Genomic DNA, 22779 nt, shown 5'->3' with positions numbered 1-22779 from the left:
TCTCACCGCCTCGCACATGGGTCACGTTCTCGTCCAATCACGCGAGAGTTGTCCTCAAACAAACATGTCGAATCTCAAGCGAAAACGTGGAGGACGGGTACCCGGTGGAAAAAAGGCAAAGAAAGTCAAACATGTCGCAGGTGGAGGCGATCCACCCGCTGACAACCAACAGGAGAAGAAGGATGAAATCACCATTCCACCGCCTGTTTCTATGGTACGTGCCCGAGCCAGAGAGCTTGTTGTTAGCGGCGTGGGGGCGCTAGCTAGCCGGCAAGAAGCTAAGTCATAAAGTTTAGTCCTGTGAATGATTAGGTTGTCTTTAAGGGAATTTAGTTTTTTGTGTTTTGATTGATGTTTTTTTGTTTTAAATAAAAAAACAACAACAATTATTTAAACTGTGTCCAGGGCAAATGGACCAACAAGGAAAGAGTTCTCATCTTCTCTTCGAGAGGCATTAACTTTCGAACCAGACACTTGATGCAAGACCTGAGGAACTTGATGCCACATTCGAAAGCAGGTCAGTTTGGCGTACATACGTGATTCTCAACAAGAATCTAAACAGAAATGACGATTTGGATACCAGACGTTTTTTCTTTTTTGTAAGTAATTTTATTTTGAAAGGCAATCACGGAAAACGATTTGCTCAGAGACCGTTTGATAAGACAGTGTGATCTATAAAGCTATTTTTCGAAATTGTAATTTATTATTGTTATAATAAAAACTTTTTTTTAATCCCCATTAGATACCAAAATGGACAGAAAGGACAAGCTATTTGTTATTAACGAGGTGAGTGTTTTTTATATCCATATAATAAAATGTGTCTATAAAATTGTTAATAAATGTAGTTACCATTTATTAACAATGCATACAAGGGCGGCACATTGGGGATAGTCGGTCTGCATTCGACTCGAAAGGTTTGCGGACCAAATCTTGGCTCAGGCCCTCCCCTGCGTAGTTCACGTTTTTACCTGGTATGCATGAGTCAAAAACATGCTAGGTTCATTAAAGAATCTAAATATAGATGTAATTTTGTAAATGTGAACTGTTGTTTGTCTACATGTGCTCTGTTTGGCTGGTAATGCAGGGCTCTACACTAACTTTTACACTAGTAGCACTAGTGCAACAAACTTTTTCAGTTCGTCGCACTACCGCATGATTTGGTCGCACAATTTTTTTGAAAAGGTACAGCATGACCATGGCATACCATAGATATATTTGCAAAATATGTTACTGTGAACAAGAAGTTTGTCCGCAACAAGCAGTAGCAGACAAAACAGGACAATTGTAAAACAAAACCCAAAAAAAGGCTTTACTTTTATTTGATCATTTGTTTGATTAAGAAGGGCCAGTTTTTATAGTGAGGGCCCCTGGGAAAACCACCTAATTTTGAGCATTACCACAACCATATGATTAACATAGATTTAAAATGATTCCATAAGCATACAACCACCATATAAAAGTATCGTTTATGATTATTCGCACTACTTTTCAAATTTACTTGCATAGCAAACCAGTTTACCTATTTAAAATCATAGTCCCAAACAGAACACGGATAAATTACTACTGAAACTATTGCACTTTATTTTAATGATAGTTTGTTTTCCTATACAATCCCTTTTAAAGGAGTCTGGGCATTTTAACTTTGCACATACAGTATCTTCATATTTCTGTGCTATATACAGCACAGACATTTGTATCAATTCATCTATGTTGAAGACGACGTTTTTTTCTTGTAGGTGTGCGAGATCAAAAACTGCAACAAGTGCCTCTTTTTTGAAGCCAAGAAGAAACAGGACCTCTATATGTGGTATAGTATTACCTTTTACTCATTAGCATATTAACCTTATTTTTCCTCAAAACTCAATTAAAGACATTCTTGTCACGCAGGGTATCAAATAGCCCCCATGGACCCTCTGCAAAATTCCTGGTTCAAAATAGTGAGTGGGAATGTGCTTGAGTGTGATTCTTACAATGATGCCAGGTGTAATGTAAAAAATGTAAACTTCTCCACAGTTCATACACTGGCTGAGCTCAAGATGACGGGAAACTGCCTGAAAGGATCCAGGCCACTCTTGTCCTTTGATCCCGTGAGTACAGCTAGCAACAAGATGGCTGCCATAATAGGAAGGCTTCACTGCATTTTGTTTCCCCCTGCAGACATTTGACAAAGTGCCCCACTATGCTTTGCTGAAGGAGCTCTTCATTCAGGTTGGTACAACCTCACATGATAGAGTATTTTAGTGGTAGACCGATATGGATTTTTTTTCCCCCTAGCCCCGATACTGATTATTACTAGTCAAGCAGGCCGCAAACCGTTATTTTGAGCTGGTTTTAATTTGCCGCAAAATGGAAAATATTGGGGTCAACATTTTAAATACAAACTCCTACATTTCGTTTAAATGCCTTCAAGCATATGTTTATTAAACAACTTTTCAGATTTTGCTACAAAAATTAAAAAATTTTTTTTTTTTTTAATTCAAATAAAAAGTGCATGGAGCTGCTCGGTCTCAGCAGCATGTCTCTTTAAGGGAAATGAAAAGTCAAAAAAATAAATAACTCCCTAAAGTTTTCTGCAGGAAATCTAGTTTTCCAAAATGTGAGTATAACTGAAATGTTAATCCTTAAATTATCAAACAAAAAGTGCAGGGAGTTCTGAGGGTCAGAAGCATCTCTTATAAAGTTAACTGAACATTTAAATTAATAAATGGTTATCTGAAGTTTACCTAGTTTTAAACTAATCTCTTATCGACAATTTTTTTTTAATTTTAATTTTTTTAAAGTCAGATCTCAATATGCGTCAAAATGCAGAATATCTATCTTATTTGACTTTTGAAGCCCACCAAGCACACGGATGGATGCATGTTCATTTTTACTTTACAAATGCTGCTAAAAATCTGCTGCGTAGGGCCACTGGCATATGTGTTGTGAAGCGGTCCATGAGTGCAAGGGCTGCCTTAACCTTAAGCTTTGTTGGGGTTGCATTTTAACATGATCCTTATTCAGCTGTACCTAATAAATAGGAGTGAGTCATCAAAGTGAACGGTCATTATTAATAAGTAGTCTTGTTGCAGACGTTTTCCACGCCGCGGTATCACCCCAAGAGTCAGCCCTTTGTGGACCACGTCATCACCTTCACCATAGCAGATGAAAGAATTTGGTTCAGGAACTACCAGGTAACTTGTTTCCTCTTTCATCATACGCCTCCTGTCAAATGTGACTGTTCATTATCTTTTGGTGGCTTCCAGATCATCGAGGAGGATGCGGCGCTGGTGGAAATCGGACCTCGCTTCGTCCTCAATCTTATAAAGATTTTTCAGGGGAGCTTCGGGGGGCCCACGCTCTATGAAAACACACACTTCAAGTCACCCAATATGGTAATATTCACTTTACACTTGTGACTGTAAAACAGTTGTACGTCGAAGGTCTAACATAAAATTTCCCTCGGAGATCAACTATCAGTTATAATTACTTCCGGAATCCAAAACCTTTAACTGTACAAGCAGTGCTTTAATAAAGTAATGTAAACCAACAACTAATTTTATGTAAAATGTTAGAACATAATCATCTACCTTTTCTTCGCAAAGTTGGAATCGAGGCAACTGGACTCTTCTTGTTTGCTGAAGATGTTTCACTTTTAATCCTTTTTAACTTATTGATGAAAGGTAAAACATCTTCCACAAAAAACAAGTCCAGATGTGAATTACTGTGGCTTGGATGACTGAGAATCTACAAAGATGTCTCACCTTTTGTTTACAAGTTTACAAGCATGTGGTCGCTGGCTAGCGTGAGAAGTTAATGTAGTAGCTGACGTACAGTAGTAATGTCTACATCCTCACTCCTTTTTGTCAAACAGCACAAACAGATTGATTCAAATGTACATCAGCAGTCACAGAGGATAAAGCTCAAAGTCCTGGTTGTCCCAAATTACTTCCTTTTAAGGATTACGGAGGCTACTGTGCTCTTAGAAACATTAAGTGTGGTAGAAAATCTTTTGTAACCTTGGCCAGATTTTTGACTTGCCACAATTCTCTCTGTGCTCTTTGGGCAGTTCCTTTGATCTCATGATTCTCATTTGCAATATGAGCTGTAATTTCTTATACAGGCAGGTGTAAGTCTTTCTCAATTAAGTCCATCAATAAAATTAGACAGCTGGACTGCAATGGAGGTGTAGAACCATCACAGGGATGATCACAAGAAATGGACAGCACCTGAGTTAAATACAGCAAAGGGTCCTTATACTAACGGCCATGTGAGATTTTTAATATACCAATTCTTCCAAAAATCTAATCAAAAATCAGTTTTTGTCAATATGGGGTGATGTGTGTACATTCATGAGGAAAAAAATGAACTTATGTGACTTCAGCAAATGGCTGCAATATGACAGACTGTTAAGTGGGTCGGAATACTTAATACAATATACTTGTACACATTGTATATTGGGATCCACGGTTAACATGCTATCCTATCCATGCAGCACCGGCGTGAGCTCCGTCTGGCGGCGGCGGCCCGTGTGCGTGAGAGGCAGATGGTGAAGGAGTCGCTGAAGGCAAAGAAGGCCCTAGTCAAGCCGGAGATCATCAGCGATGTGACAGACAATGTCTTCGACACACCGGTGCCGGCGAAACCCGTGATCATCGAGACTGAACCACCGGAGCCTAAAGAGAAAAAGAAGCCTCGCAAAGCGTTCAAAAGGAACAGGATGCAGATGAAGCGCAGGTAACTGGAGGGACTGATCAATGACCAGGAAGGAATATATACATTTATTCACTTCAATTATGTTTTTGTTGTGTGAATGCAACATATTAAAGTTACTACTTGTCAAGTTTTGTGATGTAAACATGGGACAAAACTTCAATTTTTTTTTTTATTGATTAGAAAAACATTTTTGAATAAAAGGAGCAGGGAGAAGAATATTTTTGACCCCATTTCACAGAAAAATAAAACATTTCTCAATCAAACTGTCACAACAAATGTTAAAGAAGGGAATTCTGACGCATGACGAACGTGGGGTACAATTTCTACTTGGCAGGTGAGTCTCTTCACCTTAAGACTAAACGGCAAACTTTGAGGTGTACATTTTGTAAACCTATTGTGCTGAGAAGTCAGGACTGAGTCGCATGTACCAATGTCGTTGCAAAGCTCTATGGTAGAGATGAAATTATACACCTGTTCTGCTTCATATCTGGATTTAATGTGGTTTGCCGTTACAGCTTCTGAATCCACATTTCCAGATGATTTTGGCTAGACATACGTACAGCATGTTCAGTCTTATTACAAATTTATAAAACAATACACGTTTCCCTAAGTTAATGCTGATAAAGCTTTATATTAATGACCAATTGCTTAATTTGTATGAACAGTGTCATCAAACTGAAAAATCCTAGGAAATATCTGCCTGTTATAATATATCTAGGTATACACAAGTATGTCCAGGAAGAAAAACGCAGAAAATAAAAGTGTTGAATGAACAGTAGCTTGAAACCAATTTTGTCCATAATCCACTTGTACAAACATCAGTCATCATCCACTTCCTCGTCAGGACAGCAGTAGTATTCCACAAAGCAGATCTGTCCGTCGTCGTTGCGCACCAGGTACTGCAGTGAAAGGACACCCCTGCTGTCGGTCCTCACAGACACTTTGCAGGACAACGCCAGCGCCTTGGTGGACGGCTTTAGCAGGGCCATCTTGTACCTGTTTGGACGGACCGTTCAATGACAACCATTGTGAATCATCACATTTTCTGGAAAAACATTTCTTGGGCGTTCAATACATGACACCGGCAAACCTTGGAAGGCTTCTGCTAAGTGGATATCGGAAGCTGTTTCAGATTGTTTTGGCATTTTGGGTGACACCACCACAGAAGGGTATGGTTTAAAGCAGAGAGCAAAAGTGTGATTATTGCTATCGAACAGGAAACTTATGGAGACATAGATAAATCTAGCTGCTCAAAACACCTTAAGCAGTACAATCCATTAAATGTCAAATATAATTTTACCATTACATAAACACTACAGCAGTACCTCTAAAACGCCAATCGGGGATAGTATTTCCCTGCTGCCATCCCTTTATTTTTGTCAGCCCTGTCAGATTTTATCAACTTTTGTTTACAGTTTGTGTTCTTAACTGGTTTACAGAGGTGGAAATTTTTCAGTTTTCCATGGGAATTTATTTTGGAAATATTCCAAAATGGAAATGTTCCAGGTGACACGGCAGACGGCTGGTTAGAACATCTGCTTCATAGTTCAGAGGACCGGGGTTCAAATCCAGCCTCGCCCTTGTTGAGTTTGCATGTTCTCCCCATACCTGCGTGGTTTTTCTTCCACATCCCAAAAACACACATGGTAGGTTGATTGAAGCCTCTAAATTGCCCATAGGTGCGAATATGAGTGCGAATGGTTGTTTTTTATATGTGCCCTGCGATTGGCTGGTGACCGGTTCAGGGTGTACCCCGCCTGCCGCACGAAGATAGATGGGATAGGCTCCCAGCAGCCCGCGACCCTCGTAAGAATAAGCGGAAAAGAAAATGGATGGCATTGCAGAAAAGCATTATCATTAAACAAAACATAACCATGAAGAAATTAATGATGGTTGTTGTTCAGTCATCAGTCATATTTAAAAATATATATATTTCACAAATTCTGCCAGGATATGTAAACTTATGAGCACAACTGTATATATGAAGTCATACGTGCCCTTGTCAAATTGGAATGAAAGTGCCGGCTACACCTTTTTCATAACCACTAGGTGGCGGTGGCATATTAGAATGAACGTGTACACCTTTCTCATAACCTCTAGGGGGCGGTGGCATTTTGGAATGAAAGTGTACCGCTTTTTCATAACCTCAAGATGGTGGCATACATTTATAAAATACGAAAGATTTTTCCATGTATAATGCACACTATTGACTTTTGACAAAACATTTGCATTATACATGAGAAATTACAGTAAATCTGGTTGGTTTAGTAAGGACTATTCAAGTCCCATATAAGGAGCAAACCAACTGAAAGTTTCCAACTTTGAAAATTCCCAGAACTTTGCAATTCAGTTTAAATTTTGCAGTTATTATCTTAAAACTAAACTACTTCATCCACCCACACTAACCTGTTGTTTTGCGTGGTGGTGCAATGGAACAGCTCCATCATATCAGAATCTTTGGAGTAGTCGTAATGAGCGCTTCCGGCGTTGCCGAACGTCGACAGCCTGGAATAAAGAGGATGCATCAAAATTCACAATCTTTTTTAAAAGCTTCCAGTGAAAAGGTCAAATATTGACGTGTGGACCGAAAGTAAGGCTGGCTGGGGGACATGGTGATCTGCAGCACCTCACTGGTCATGTCCAGTTCAGAAAAAGCCTCCTTCAGACTCTCGGACAGCAGGATCACCTTTGAACAAAAACAAATAATCTATTTCTACCATAGGAAGTAATAATAAAGTGAATCCATTCATTCCAGAATTAAACTATTGATTGACAATTGTGGGACTAATAGAGCGTATGTTATTTATTACTGTACAATTTTTAGATAACTTTTTAACGAACACCCATCAAAATCTAAAAATAGGTTAACTGATAACACATGACACTGCTTGGGAGGCAGGTCTCTTCACATTATGACTAAACAGCTCCATTTACTGTGTACATTGCATTCAACCTCTTGTTGCTAGGCTACAGCAATGTACCATAAGTCACTTTGGTTTCTACAGTTATACTTCTGTCATTACTGGTACCGTTCTATACACTCAACTTATTTTGTTATCCATATTGTACCGAGCAGCCAGCACTTTCATCTCTAAGCTACCGCAACATTGTAATCAGTGATTTCCGGTTGTATGGTTATCACAATACTTTTTCATCACTGCTACCGTTCTGCGTTGATATCAGGGGTCCTGCTAGCATCTCGTGCTTTGACCTCCACCTTGTTTGTGACGTTGCTGCTGCAGAACTCGAAGTCAATTGGCTCCTCTGGCTCTTGCGTGTTGATCTTGCAAATGGTCACCACGCCGCCCTCCTCCAGGAACAGGGTCAGGGGGTAACCATAGCCTCTGTAGCACAGTCGGAGAGCGGGTGACACGCCTGAAACAAACCGATAGATAAGATAGATACTATAGACAGCTCCTGTACATAAGATACTATAACCCAGGGGTGTCAAACTCACTTTAGTGTGTGGGCTACATTCACTCAAGTAGGCCGGACCAGTATATTATTGGCTTACGCTGATCTTGTGTCTTAACCCCCGTTAGCTAACCGACCATTAAATATGCGTTGTTCAAAACATGGTTAGTCACGTCGTTAGTTAACAGCACCGTCAAAGTTAACCGTGTGGTTGACGTCACTGGTCAGCGCCAATATATCCCACAATTCCTCATTTTGCTAATTTACGGTTGAGCGAAAAAACTGTCGTGAGCATACCCGGGTCATTTCGCACAAATGGTGGTGAACTTTCCTGTAAGATTAAACAACCATAAACTTATTATTGTTTTGTACACTGTAACATAGTCTACAGGAACAATTATGGGGTGTCTATCGTGGTAATAGGTATATTGAAATGAAATTCGGTGACTTTATTTATTAATATTAATGTTCCAAACATGTACAGCTCACGGTTTTGTACTTAAGATTGAATATAGAGAAGGGGCATCACCTAGAATTACTAGAGATTTTATAGATGATTCATTGATTTTATGCTTCATATCAAGCAATAATTATCACACCACGTTTAATTTTGATAAGGATGGATAAGGATTAGGATTGATAAGGAAAGACAATGAAGTCATCTCTTTTATCATTATACTAAATGCCAGTTGAGGTTTCATTGTACTTTCTATTGTTTTTTTATTTATTTATAATATTTTGAAATATAACAATCAATATAAACACTAATGACTTTTACATATATTTCTATAAAATGCATCATCATTGCCACGTCTCTTTGAACAAACTTTAAATGGTATTCAATGAACCAGTGAACAGAGAAAATAAGTAAAAACTTTACAGCAGATATTTTGCGGGTGCTTCGCATGGATGTAATATGATTCTGTCAATATCTCTTCTTGTCTGACTTCATTGCCGGACATAATCAACTATTTTTAATAAATCCATGAGATAATTCATCCATCCATCCATTTTCTGAGCCGCTTATCCTCACAAGGGTCGCAGGAGTGTTGGAGCCTATCCCAGCCATCATCACACCACACCCTGAACTGGTTGCCAGCCAATCGAATTGCACACGTAAACAAACATTTAGAGTTTAGAATTTAGAGTCTTCAATTAACCTACCATGCATGTTTTTGGGATGTGGGAGGAAACCGGAGTGCCTTGAGAAAATCCACGCTTGCACGGGGAGAACATGCAAACTCCACACAGGAGGGGCCGGGGATTGAACCCCGGTCCTCAGAACTGTGAGGCAGACGCTCTAACGAGGCAGACGCTCTAACCAGTCATCCATGTGCCACCATGAGGCTTTTGGCTTTTTATATCCCTTTTAACCTATATTATTATATCTAATTGAATCAAATTTTAGACTGTTATTCAAGTTACCGCGGACAAGGAAAATATAGACATTTTATGGGTGCTTCATACAGACGCAATGTTTATCTATTTCCAATATTTGTTTTTGACTTCATAATGTAAGATCGTTCAAATGTCCAAATAGATCACAGTCATGTCTTATTTATTGAATAAATCCATGAAATATGTTGTTTTCCCAACTTTTAATGTCCCATGTCTTGAGATGATACACACCAAGTTTGAAGCGAATCATTAGCCACGAATGCCATCTCGAGAGTTAACCGCACTGTTAAAATGTTAGCGGCAGCCCTGCGGTGTGTTAACATTAACGTCACGCTAACGGCCGGTTAACGTTAACTGAGTTTTGCACAACAAGTTAACGGTCGTTTAAGTCTACTTAACCAGTGGTTAAAAAATAACCGAGTTTTGAACATCCAGGCCCAGATTGGACCCCCTGATGGTCCGGTTCTGGTCTTTGGGCTGTTCGTTTGACACCCCTGACTAAAGACTGTAGGCTAGATAGACACCTGGTACTGTGCTTCCTCCAAAAATACTGAGACAATCCAGCAGAACTGTGAGGTTGATCTTCAATCCTACCATATCTTCCTTGATAGTAAACTCCTGGAAGATTTCAGCCTGAAATCAAAAGCCAACAGTCCTAATATTAACATTCAACAATCCCGAAAACAAAGAATTATAGCAAGCAAACAAACCTGGATGAAGGCATTTGCTTGAAGACATTTGGAGTTCTCTACAGTGACTTTGAGGCCGTTGGGTGTGGCGGTGACGAGGGCGTGGTCTTTGAATGCAATGGCTTTCAGGATGTTGGACAGATTGTGTGCGTTGTCCAAGCAGGCTACCAGCACGTATTGTTCATTGTTTCCCTGCGACTCCGTCAATAGCGGCATTGTGACACTGAAAAAAAAGAAGAGTTAAATATGACACCATTGTGAATTTTGCTGAACTGTGACCTCATAATGCTATTTAGTATGGGCGGTGGTAATGTGTCTCCTGCATGCACGGATCCATTACATTAATTGACAAGTGTAGTTCATCATCTTGGTGATGAGGTTCTGCCCCCATGAGTGAAAATACAATATATATACAATTAATGTCTTTGAGCGCTTACTTTTTTCTTCACACTCTGGAGTTTTGAGTTAACTTTTGAAGGTTACACGGCATGATCGACAACAACAATTAGAAACGAGCGACGCTTTCAGAAAGCTAACTTCACATGAGCATATGCCTCTATACACGCAGCGCACTTTCACGCAAAACAGAAGCTAATTAAACATTTGGCACTTAAACGTTAGTTCTAACTTCATGAACGTGGAAACATAAAAGCGTACAAGTCACTCACATGCTTAAAATTCAGACATCTACGTGGTTGCGTTTTGAGAAAGGCGCCTGTGATGTCGCTCCTTCCGTCTTCTTCTCGTTCTACCTCGACAACTTCCGCTTGGGCGGAAGTTGATTCTGCGCATGCGTATTGACTTCCAGAGCTAGCGCTTCACATGATCAATAACCTGTGAGCGCCCGTTTGCGGTTTCAATCTCCAAAAGGTGAGACTTGTTGCGCGAATACGTGATTACCTTTACTACTTAGCTGTGTAACTCAATTTTATCACCAAAGTTTCTGGCAATATGACTTTAGCCTCGCAGCTAGTCCTGTGACGCAATAGTCGCTAAACAAACAGTAACACGTAAAGTGAGCAGATATGGTTGAATAGCATGAATTGAAATGTATAGGTTTAAATAAGAAACCTTTGTATTAAATGAGTTAATATAGTCGTAATTTTGCCAGTAAATTACTACTGCTTTGAAAGAAGCAGCAACGCGACTGTAGGGATTAACGATGTATGGTTTCCGTGTTGCAGGTTCTTTCACGTTACTGCAGCCATGGTGTGCATCCCCTGCATTGTCATCCCTGTTCTGTTGTGGGTCTACAAAAGGTTCCTGGAGCCCTTCATCTACCCTTTCATTTCACCCTTCATCAATACATTCTGGACTAAAAAAGCTGTGCACGAGTCCGGCACTGGTGACCCAGCTATGGGTGAGAGTTGTAATAGGACATCCAAGGAGGTAGGCTGACTGGAGAATAAAGTGATCATATGCGGTGGGGGAAAAAACCCGAAAAATCCACTTATTTTTTTTTTCTTTTTTCCAGCTCGATCACAATGTAGAGGTTACAGCCAATGGATCCACTGTAGCGGGCGATAAGAAGACAGACTGATCATTCTAACTGGTTGTAATATCACATCGATACAACTGTAAAGATTTCCAGATACCGCATTCATAACGTTCCAGGTGGCATGTAGTATATTATTAATTTTGTCACAATATTGTTAAATATTATATTTTTTGTCAAGATCAAACATGATGTTAAAGTTATGAAGAAAATAAATTATGTATATAGAGTGACTTAATAAATGTGTATTAATTTGAGACTTGTCATGAAATGAAAGAAACAAAATGTCCTAAATAAACAGTATTTTGGACTACTTTAAACATCACAGGTTGAGATTTTCTTGTGGGGGGGATTAAAAAAAAAGTGAATAATTTGTCCACCATTTGGTTGGTTACCAGTCCCTGCTGTACCCTGCTTCTCTCACCAGAAGTCATCTTACGTCAACCAAAGACTCAAAATTGTCAACTGGTGTGAATGTGAATGGTTGGTGTTCTCTGCAGTTGTGTAAAAATAAGTAACCCCGAGCACTATATAAAAACCAGCTGTGCAGTATACTGAGTGGTGGTTTAATATTTTTAGAATAAGAAAATCGAAATACAAACCCCAATTCCAATGAAGTTGGGACATTGTGTAAAATGTAAATAAAAACAATACACTGATTTGCAAATCCTTTTGAACCTATATTCAATTGAGTAAACCACAAAGACAAGATATTTAATGTTCAAACTGATGAACTTTTTTTTTTTTTTTTTTAATTACCTCATTGCCTGCAACACATTACCAAAAACCTGGGACAGGGGCACCAAAAGACTGGGGGTTATATTGTATGCTGTAGCTTACAATATATTGTATTGTGTGCTGTAGCTTACAATATATTGTATTGTGTGCTGTAGCTTACAATATAACATTTTGGTCCAGAAGAACGTGAAGTAGTTTTAAGGGGCCATTAGATGTCATTCCCAATTACATCACGCTCACAAACTGCTCAAACACTCATAAACACTAAAGACACCCCCCCCCCCCCCCCCCCCCACACACACACACACACTCATTAACACTACTGAAACCCACGTCGTCAATATTTGCCAACTGTGGGCCTGTGAAACTCTTTTGAGACTCTTGTGATTCAGAACTATACAAAAATATATTCTATAAAAAAATTCTGAGCGGGCTCGCTCGACGTTACGTGACGTCACGACGCAAGTGAACGCCCTTCATGAAGTCACGACGCAAGGGGGCTGCGACGTGGAAAACATGGAGGCGATGGAGTTGGTAATTTAAAACTCCCTCTCGCTCTGAAATTACTTCGCTTTTGAATCCTACACATTTTCAACATTCACCTAAATAGTAGTCAGAAGTAACTTTAACTGGCGTAACACCGGGTGGACTTATTTTGCTTTCCCACTCGCCAAGAGAGCCACGGAAGCAGCTTGAAGGGTTTGTGACAGGTAAGCTAAGCGGTCAGCTGATGGCGAACTAGCGGCTAACGGTAGCTGTCAGAGCAACAACCTCAACTTGCTCGAGATATTCAAATGTATTTATTGGTCGCTGCCATGTTGGTGCCCATATAGCTTCTTGGCAGTCACAACGACTGCAGCATCACGTCAATTAGCCTCACTGTACTTCCTGTATATGTGCACACTTCACGTTATGCTAAATGGAAAACTGTCAAGGCTACAAGTCCAGTTTAACTGTAATATAACTGCATACAATGGGATACTTTTAACTATTTTTTTATTATTTTTTAAATTTCTATAATCTTAGGTTTAAAGTTCAGCACGGCGATCCGAGTGCTTAGCACGTCTGCTCACAGTTATGAGGTTAGGGGTTCAAATCTCGGCCTTTCTGTGTGGCGTTTGCATGTTCTCCCCATGTGTTCCTCCGACATTCCAAAAACGGGCATGTTAAGTGAAGACTAAATATTCAATAGGTGTGATGCTTGTTTGTGTCTGCCCTGCGATTGGCTGGTGTCCAGTCCAGGGTGTAATCCGCTTCTCTCGTCAAATGTCTTTTTAGGTTAACTGAAGATGTGAGTGTGAATGTGTGTGTGAATACTTGTTTGTCTATCTGTGACCAGTCATTGGCCAGAGACCAGTCTAAGGTTTATTGACGCATGAAAAATATGACATGGTGTCCAATTTGAATATTAATATTTGAAGTATGAGTGGTCTTGGTTACATTTAAAGTGCTCTGTGCCCGCAGGTGTGAGCATATGCCGGCCAAACAAGCAGTAAGGCAGCACTGAGTCTGGACTCTGGAGATGGGAGCTAACACCAGCCAGCTCAGTGACCTGCTCGACAACCCCAGCCTTAAGGCTCTGGTGGGCACTGAGTCCATATCGCAGAATGACCCTTTTTGGAACCAGCTCATCTCCTTTACTGTCATTAGTCCCACCAGCAGGTACTCAACACAAAAGTCTAGTCACGTGTCTAAAGTGGTTAAGTCCCGTCCAGGATCTTCCATACTATTCCAGGATGTTTGCAAAGCCGGCTGCCACTTGAGTAATGATTCATCAGGGTTATTTGTCCTGGTTTTGTATAAAGGGTTAGACTAGTTAGTGTGTAGTGTTTAGTTCCTCCTGGAGAAATAACTTCAATGTGTGATAACGTTGGGTTGTGTTATAGGTTGGTATATTCAATAGTTTGGTACTGGTACTTTTTTAGGTCTAAATTTCTTCAAAGGTTTTTACTTTTTAAAGACGAAGGGATACCTCCTCCAGCCATCACTGCGATGTTCAGCGATTCCACTCTGGTTTGAGACTCGGCTGTCAGAGCTCAATCTCCCTCCCGGCTAGGCGCTGCTTGGCTCCAGCCAGCCAAACCAGCCGCTCCCGTCATCGAAACGCCAGTTGAGAGTTGCCTGCTACCACAGCGCTCCATTGAACTGTGTGGGATGAGAGTAATGAATTTTGCAAGCGCTATGGTATTGATCTGTCCCGACGTCATCTGTCATTTTTACGCATTATTAACCAATTTAAAGTGCTGGAAATAGCTCTAAAACAAATCTATTAACGTTCTTGAAAGCTCCACTGTTGGTGAAGTTTTGTAAAACTCCGCCTCTTCCCTCACTCTGTGAGGCATTGTGAACGATGTGGTGTTTGGTAACTAAAGTAAGTCATCTTTTTTGTTTCCTTGAAAAGTAGTGATTCTAGCAAGGATTCATATGTGGATAAAAACCTGATACATGTTGGATACCTACCTATATGAATGCATCTTAAATGTGCAGATTGGCTATACCACTCCAATGACAGCTTGATGTCATCGTAATACACTGGTCAGTGACATGCAGCTGCTCAAACAACACAAATAAGCACATTAAAAACATTCGCCTTAAAAAATAAACTACAGCAAAAGCAGACTAATATGATGCTTCATTATAGGTGTGTCCATTGTAAATAAGCAAAATAACTGTAGTAAACAAGTTATGCAAGAATGTTTAATTTTTTAATTTTCTGTTTTAAACAGTGGAGATTGCAAGTTGCTGGAAGAGGCTGTGTTACCGCTGGCCAAGCTCCTAAGTATGTCAACTTACTCATTTGATAAATTGATCAATAATGCAGTCATTCAGACTGAAAATTGTATTACATGTCATACCATTTATAATGTTTTTTCATCCTTTCTTCAGTTGAAAACAATCCCAGAACTGGAAACTTTGGCGCGCTGGTTAGAATCTTCCTGGGACGAACCAAAGAGCTGAAAATCTCCACAGAATGCCAAGAGTGAGTGTGGGAAGCTTTTTTTGTTAATCAAAGCAGAAGGGGCAAAGTCTGAGTCAGCAACTCTTTATGGGAAAAGTGCTGTTAGTTACAATTGTTATATTTGGATTAGTATTGCTAGACTTTTCTCTACTTAAGTTACCTTCCATTTGTCCAGAATTGGAAACTGTTTCCCCACATGAAATAATGTACATAAAAATAAACTGTTCCAGGAGGGAACTGCATTGAGGAGGGCTTACTTAGTCACGGAGAGCTCAGCAGATGCTGCACACTTTTCAAGGTTTCTCCATAGCACAATCACTTCCATGTTTCACATTCTTGGGAGCCATACTGAAGGCTAATATACTGTAAAAAACAACTGTATTGTACCTATTATACGTGTGGAACAAATGATGTATACTCTGTGTAAAAGAGAGAACTTCTGCATGGATGTCAGGAAGCATAGTAAACCCAAGCAATATTTGTCTAAAAAACCCATTTGTTATTGAACCGAGGTTCCGCTAAGAGGTTCTATCTAAATTTTTTCCCCCGACTTCACTGAAGCCCTGGAGAAGCTCAAGCGCAAGCCAAGGGAAAAAAAATCAGATGAGCGATGGCTGGTATCTATAAAAAAAAAAAAAAAAAAAAAAAAAAAAAATTGTTGGGGCACTCATAATTTGAGGTACTGTAATTTAAAATCATAACTTAAAAGACAAATTATTACGGGGTGTTGCAAAAGTATTGTATCTAAAGTTTCTTTGAACATATAATGTTGATGCTCACTGAACTACTTGTGATGTACACTGAGGTTGTGCAGTGTCTTTTAATTAATAGTTAATAAATTGGTTTTATTCGTATTATGAAACAATTTAACCATACAAAATAATGTTAATAGAAATAACTACTTTAGTAATTGTTCAGGCAATATTTTAAGGAACATTTCCATATTTGTAAGGGTATCTGGTATTCTGCATTTTCGTCATCGTTGAGTCATGGGGGGATGAGTAATGAACTCAACATTGTTTTATTTCTTCAATGAAAGAATGAATTACTAAAAATATTTAACTTGATACATTTCTAATTAGAAATAAACCTGTTCAAATGTCATGCTTTTTAATGGTAATATTTGGCATGGATTTCTCTTTGACAAAACACAATGTTTTTATATATATATATATATATATATATATATATATATATATATATGCTTCAATATGATAGCTTTCCATTAAATTACCCTCAACTCCCACCTAATTACCATGAATCCCATGGAAAATATTTTCTAAATACCCCCAGTTGTTACCATGGTGACGACAACAATAGTGGAAATGAAATGTATTGTGTGTGTGTGGGGGGTAAAATAAGGAAAAACGTGTGATGGTCATCAGCGATGCTCGGTAGAGGCTGTTCATTCACGGATTGCTTGAGGTATGTTCACATACTTTTAATACAATACGGCTCGCAAGCAGACAACAAAATGTTCTGGCTGTACGTAAACATGGCAGCTTTCAGTCGAGTCGTGCTCTAAAGTTTCGGTGTGTGCGAAGTAATTTAATTACAATAATATAATTTGCCTCTCCTTGAGCTGTCAGCTTATCATGGTGGAGGGGTTTGTGTGTCCCAGTGGTCCTAAGAGCTAAGTTGTCAGGGGCTTTATGCCCCTGGCGGGGTCACCCATGGCAAACAGGTCCGAGGTGAAGGACCAGACAAAGCACAGCTCCAAAAATCCCTATGATCTTAAAAAAAATCAGGAAGACGTTTTCCCTTGCCTGAACGCGGGTCACCGGGGCCCCCCTCTGGAGCCAGGCCTGGAGGTGGGGCTCGAAGGCGAGCGCCTGGTGGCACCTGCACCCATGGCTCGGTGCCTGTACGTTGGGGTAAACCCCGGTGGACGAGAGGGTAGCCTCCCCCCGCCTATGGGTGGGGGGACTGGTCCTGACTGTTGTTTGTGCATATGCACCAAACAGCAGTTCAGAGTACCCACCCTTTTTGGAGTCCTTGGAGGGGGTGCTGGAGAGCGCTCCCGTTGGGGACTCCATCGTTCTGCTGGGCGAGTTCAATGCTCATGTGGGCAATGACAGTGAGACCTGGAAGAGACTTTGTGGTCGTGTCATCGGACTTGCGGCCACATGTCTTGGGCACTCGGATGAAGAGAGGGGTGGATCTGTTAACTGATCACCACCTGGTGGTGAGTTGGCTCTGATGGTGGGGGAAGATGCCTGTTCAACCTGGCAGGCCTAAACATATCGTGAAGGTCTGCTGGGAATGTCTGGCAGAATCCACTGTCAGGACCTCCGGCAGAACTTCACCCACGTTCCGGGGCAGGCGGGGGACATTGAGTCCGAGTGTTCTGTGCCTCCATTGCCGAGGCGGCCGATCGGAGCTGTGGCCGAAAGGTGGCCGTTGCCTGTCGTGGCGGCAATCCCCGAACCCGTTGGTGGACATCAGCGGTGAGGGATGTCGTCAAGCTGAAGAAGGAGTCCTATCAGGCCTTTTTGGCCTGTGGGACTCTTGAGGCAGCTGATGGGTACTGGCTGGCCAAGCGAAATGCAGCTTTTGTGGTCGCTGAGGCAAAAACTCTGCCGTGGGAAGAGTTCGGTGAGGCCATGGAGAACGACTTCCTGACGGCTTAGAGGTAATTCTGGTCCACCATCCGGTGTCTCAGGATGGGGGAGCAGTGCACCATCAACACTGTGTATAGTGGGCATGGGGCGCTGCTGACCTCGACTTGGGACGGTGTGAGTTGGTGGGGAGAATACTTCGAAGACCTCCTCAATTCCACCGACACGCCTTTCCATGAGGAAGCAGAATCTGGGGTCTCTGAGCCGGGCTCTCCTATCTCTGGAGTTGAGGTCACTGAGATGGTTAAAAAGCTCCTCGGTGGCAAGATCCGCCCGGAGTTCCTAAAGGCTCTGGATGTTTTAGGGCTGTCCTGGTTGACACGCCTCTGCAACATCGCGTGGACATCGGCGACAGTGCATCTGGAATGGCAGACTGGCGTGGTGGTCTCCCTTTTTAAGAAGGGGGACCAGAAAAGGGTGTGTTCCAACTACAGGGGGATCACTCTCCTCAGCCTCCCTGGTAAGGTCTCTTCAGGGGTGCTGGAGAGGAAGGTCCATCGGGAAGTCGATTCTCAGATGCAGGAAGAGCGGCGCGGTTTTTGTCCTGGCCGTGGAATGGAGGACCAGCTCTTCACCCTCAGCAGGGTCCTCGAGGGTGCATGGGAGTTCGCCCAACCAGTCTTACATGTGTTTTGTGGACTTGGAGAAGGCGTTCAACCGTGTCCTGTGGGGGGTGCTTTGGGAGCATGGGGTACCGAACCCCCTGATAGAGGCTGTTTGGTCCTTGAATGACCGGTGTCAGAGTTTGGTCCGCATTGCCGGCAGTAAGTCGGACTCGTTTCCGGTGAGGATTGGACTCCGCCAACGTTGCCCTTTGTCACCGATTATGTTCATAACTTTTATGGACAGAATTTCTAGGCGCAGTTGAGGCGTAGAGGGGATCCGGTTTGATGGCCTCAGTATTGCATCTCTGCTTTTTGCAGATGATGTGGTTCTGTTGGCTTCATCAAGCCGTGGATCTCCAGCTCTCACTGGGGCGGTTTGGAGCAGAGTATAAAGCGGCTGGGATGAGAATTATTTCTGTCATGTTGTAATGTTGATTTGACCAAACTGATTAGAATACATGAACTGACTAGAGAATACTTTTGAAGATACTCAGCATACAGTACAAAAGTATATACAGTAAATTAACAAGTCATTTAAATAAACACATTGCTCCATCTTGTGATCAGTTGTTTTTTTAAACTCGCTGATTGTTCCCAAAAATCCTGATCATGAAAAGTTTACTTTTAAGTAACATTTTACCATTCGTATCTGTCTTTCAAGTGTAGAACCAAATTAACCAACGTTCAAAATGAGTTACAATGTGTTGTCTCCTCTCCTCCGCAGTCAGCTGTTCATCTGGCAGGCCCACAACGCTCTCTTCATGATCCGCTGCCTGCTCAAGGTACTCATCCGGGAGATAAGTGAGCAGGAGCTGCACTTGCAGTTCAGCTACCAAGAGAGGGCGCCAGGTTCCTGCGGAGGTGAGCGTTGTCTCTAACTGTCCACCCCCCCCCCCCACACACGCACACGCGCGCAGGGACTAGCACAGGCAGTTGGTATCAGAGGGGTCATGGAAAGCGGGAAACAATCTGACATAAGTGACTGTGGGTTATGCTGCATTCAAGAAGGTTATGAAACTTGTGCACATTTGTGGAGAGTTGGGGTTGCACACAGGCACTGTCCTGTCTCTGTTACCTGTCTGATACTACCTCCAAATACAGAAAATTGCTAGGTCAACCTTTACCCTCCATACTGTTATGTTACTGTTCAGTAACATGATTCTGATTCTGATACCGAACAATAGCACAGTAGAAACACTGTCTGGTTTTCAAATGCAGTGAAGGCTTTACACTCTTTTACATCTCTGATACTACCTTGATAGCCAGAAAGTTGCCACAATTTGCCAGGTCCACTTAGTCCCTCCATTCTGTGTATGTGCCGTTCATATAGAACAGAAACACGGAACAAAGACAGAAAATGTCAGATTTTACAGGCAGCATAAAAGGGGCTTTTATCAACATCTCTCTTTTAGGAGCCAGTCATGAGGACCTCCTCGAGGAGCTCTTATCCAACTTGGTGCACCTGATCGTTGACGTGCCACTGCTGTAAGTACTTTCAGCGTGTATGCATGTGTGTGAGTCATGAAAGTAACTTGCACACATTTTGAAAAGGTCAAGATGTGCTCAGACTGTTGGGGGGAAAAAAGGACATTTATTCTGACTGGGATGTTCACAATGCCCTGACTGTTCCCACGCAGCTATTTAATAATGTCACTTGTCTGACATTTTACATAGCCGACTTAAAAAAAACGATGAAGTAGTGGTGTCCCTTATGGAGTTTGTTACTCCCTGAGACCCTCTATTCATCTTTTTCATTTGTATTCAATGTTATGTTAGTCACAAACATAATAAAAACCTATTCTTCTTTTTTAATTATTTGTTTTATTAGGGGTGACGCAGTGGATGAGTAGTTAGCACATCCACCTCACAGTTCTGAGGTTGGCGGTTCGAATTCGGGCTACCTGTGTTGGGTTTCTAAGAACATGCAAAATGCTTGTGTGGGTTTTCTCCGGGTATTCCGGCTTCCTTCCACATACCAAAAACATGCATGTTAGGTTTATTAAAAACTCAAAATTAGGGATGCACAATATAGGAACAAAAATGACACTGCAATATTATTTTATTATTTATTTATTTATTTAAGCCTGGGATATATATTGCGATGTGAAATAATACAGGATTAGTGCTGGGAAAGTTCAATTTCTACACAAACTATTTCAAAGTTTAGTTTCCAGTTTCAAAAATGAACTACTTCAGTTCATGGTTAATAATTCAAAATTTTGAAAATTCAAAATTAGTTCATAGTATAATAGCCATGGTATAATAATTAGTTCATAGTATAATAGCCATGAGCAATATGTTGCTCATGGCAATTAACCTCAAAATACTGGCATGTTATTTCCCCATTGTTGCCACCCATTCAGTCCACACTAGTAGCCAGCTCCAGCTTTCCCCCTACAATCGCAAAAACATGAGGAAAAACTTGTTGCTTGAATGGTGTTTTTGAAAATGAGGAATTAAAACAAAAAAGGGCTTTGGTCTTTAATGTGCCAACAAAAACACCCAACACACTGTGACTACGGTTGGGCATCATTTGAATTTGAGCGATTCCGGTCCCGATTCCGGTTCTGAACAATTCTCCATTCTGATTCTTTTTAGGGAGCTGGGTCAAAAAAGTTTGCATGGTTAAAATAAAGGGTGTCCAAATTATGTCCATTTTCTTAGCAGCCTGCAGCATAAACTAAAATGAACATTAGACTCGGCGTTCTTTATAAGCAGTATCAATATCAAACCTATGAACTCAAACACAATGTGTGGCACTAACCCAATTGACTTCATATTCATTAATTATTGTTTCAGCTAAAAGTTAAATATAGCATTGTTAAAATAGTTATTTGCGACTATTTTATCACGTCAAATCGTTTATATGTGCAAGTTTTAACTTGACTTCCGGTTTTTAGCATGTAGCCTTTTATTTTGAAGGGTATGTATCAGAACTCAGAATTTTGGCATGAAAAATAACTTCACACGATACCCGTAAAAACGAATTTAAAATGAGATGCAAGAAAAGGAGTAACTGATAGAACCAAATGCTCTGTACATACATGAAAATCAGTCGCCTTTTGGCGAAATTCGCCGTTTTGAACTCAAAATAGGCCATTTACGTGAATCATATAGATCCAATGACCGTGATCCAATTTAAGCGCTAGTGACGTTTAAGTCTGGTTCACTAATCAAACGACACAAGAAAGTCACGTTTTCTATTGGGTTTCCCGAATATAGGTATTACCACTAGATAAGCCAGCCTGGCTGACTGTCGTGCCTAAGTGACCTTCCCATGTTGGGAAGGTTGTCATTACCGTGAAGGCAATGGCGCGTTACTCTTGTTTACATTTAGTCAAACAAAATCAACCATTTTCATGTATTGTAGTATTTGTCTGGCACTGTCTGCCCAAACGTGGATCTTTCAGCTCATTTATAACTTTAGAAAACACTGCGCAGTAAATTGCAGGTGTTGTTGTAGTTTTGACTGTGCACACACGCAGACACACACAAACACACACACACACACAGCAACATCAGAATTTACACATTCACATTTTATTTTGTAATTTTTTTTACTGATGTTCATGCTGTGGTTAAAAAAAAAAATCAGAAGTTAGTCACTATTTACTCAGTACTTGAGTAATTATTTCACTGTGTACCTTTTGCTCTGAAGTACTTTTTTTGGAGGATTACTTTTTACTTTTACTTGAGTCACATTATTGTCAAGTAACAGAACTCTTACTTGAGGACAATGTTTGGCTTCTCTACCCACCTCTGGAGCGCACATCCTCTATTACTACTCTTACATTTAAGCAACATTTTTGCTCATCAGATCAGCCAATCTCATATTTGTTGCACTGGTCTTTTGTGTTTTCGCATTGAGGTGCTGCGGGTTGTGGCCCTGGTTGCGGTCCCAGCAGAAGCGCGAAGCACATGTAACAACGGCGACAAGAGTTGTTCCGCTACTACATTTTGTATTAATTTGGAAATGCAGCTACAATTATCGAATTAGTTCACGGATGTTAATGTTAAATGTATTAAGCGACAGCGCAATGTTAGGGATTATGTCACAACACAGAATGAACTACCTTCAAATTCAGAAATGGCTCGTAAAAACAGAAACATATTGTACTTAATATTTTCCTGGAGGATGCATTTGGGATTAGCCTTTGAAGTTGCTAAT

At 40.8% G+C, this 22779-nt stretch overlaps 4 protein-coding genes across 4 annotated transcripts in view; 3 read left to right on the top strand and 1 right to left on the bottom strand.

The window, feature by feature from the left end:
* The first annotated feature begins 53 nt into the window (after window positions 1–53).
* bxdc2 (brix domain containing 2) lies at window positions 54–5479 on the top strand. The gene is made up of 10 exons (XM_061699004.1): window positions 54–214; window positions 406–517; window positions 743–786; window positions 1737–1807; window positions 1888–1937; window positions 2014–2087; window positions 2158–2208; window positions 3072–3173; window positions 3246–3374; window positions 4475–5479. The coding sequence occupies exons 1-10, from the start codon at window positions 65–67 to the stop codon at window positions 4718–4720; spliced, it is 1029 nt and encodes a 342-aa protein (XP_061554988.1). The 5' UTR covers window positions 54–64; the 3' UTR covers window positions 4721–5479.
* Window positions 4851–10948, bottom strand: rad1 (RAD1 homolog (S. pombe)). Its single transcript, XM_061699005.1, has 7 exons — window positions 10865–10948; window positions 10218–10419; window positions 10032–10140; window positions 7913–8070; window positions 7281–7381; window positions 7102–7200; window positions 4851–5691 (listed from the first exon to the last, which is right to left on the bottom strand). Exons 2-7 carry the CDS (start codon window positions 10410–10412, stop codon window positions 5514–5516), a joined length of 840 nt encoding a protein of 279 aa, XP_061554989.1. The 5' UTR covers window positions 10413–10419; window positions 10865–10948; the 3' UTR covers window positions 4851–5513.
* Window positions 10949–10970: 22 nt separating this feature from the next.
* Window positions 10971–12016, top strand: LOC133414005 (UPF0729 protein C18orf32 homolog). Its single transcript, XM_061699006.1, has 3 exons — window positions 10971–11066; window positions 11381–11585; window positions 11671–12016. The coding sequence occupies exons 2-3, from the start codon at window positions 11403–11405 to the stop codon at window positions 11734–11736; spliced, it is 249 nt and encodes an 82-aa protein (XP_061554990.1). The 5' UTR covers window positions 10971–11066; window positions 11381–11402; the 3' UTR covers window positions 11737–12016.
* Window positions 12017–12925: 909 nt separating this feature from the next.
* Window positions 12926–22779, top strand: part of dym (dymeclin) — a 91267-nt gene continuing 81413 nt past the window's right edge. The window contains exons 1-6 of the mRNA XM_061698850.1: window positions 12926–13139; window positions 13894–14091; window positions 15156–15208; window positions 15316–15409; window positions 19336–19472; window positions 20024–20096. Coding sequence (XP_061554834.1) covers window positions 13952–14091; window positions 15156–15208; window positions 15316–15409; window positions 19336–19472; window positions 20024–20096 — 497 coding nt within the window. The 5' untranslated portion in view covers window positions 12926–13139; window positions 13894–13951. The remainder of the gene's footprint in view (window positions 13140–13893; window positions 14092–15155; window positions 15209–15315; window positions 15410–19335; window positions 19473–20023; window positions 20097–22779) is intronic.

Source organism: Phycodurus eques, chromosome 15 (genome assembly GCF_024500275.1).
Source record: "Phycodurus eques isolate BA_2022a chromosome 15, UOR_Pequ_1.1, whole genome shotgun sequence".
NCBI classification, from domain to species: domain Eukaryota; kingdom Metazoa; phylum Chordata; class Actinopteri; order Syngnathiformes; family Syngnathidae; genus Phycodurus; species Phycodurus eques.
Note: the sequence above shows the minus strand (reverse complement) of the source record. Positions and strands in the feature narration are given on the sequence as shown.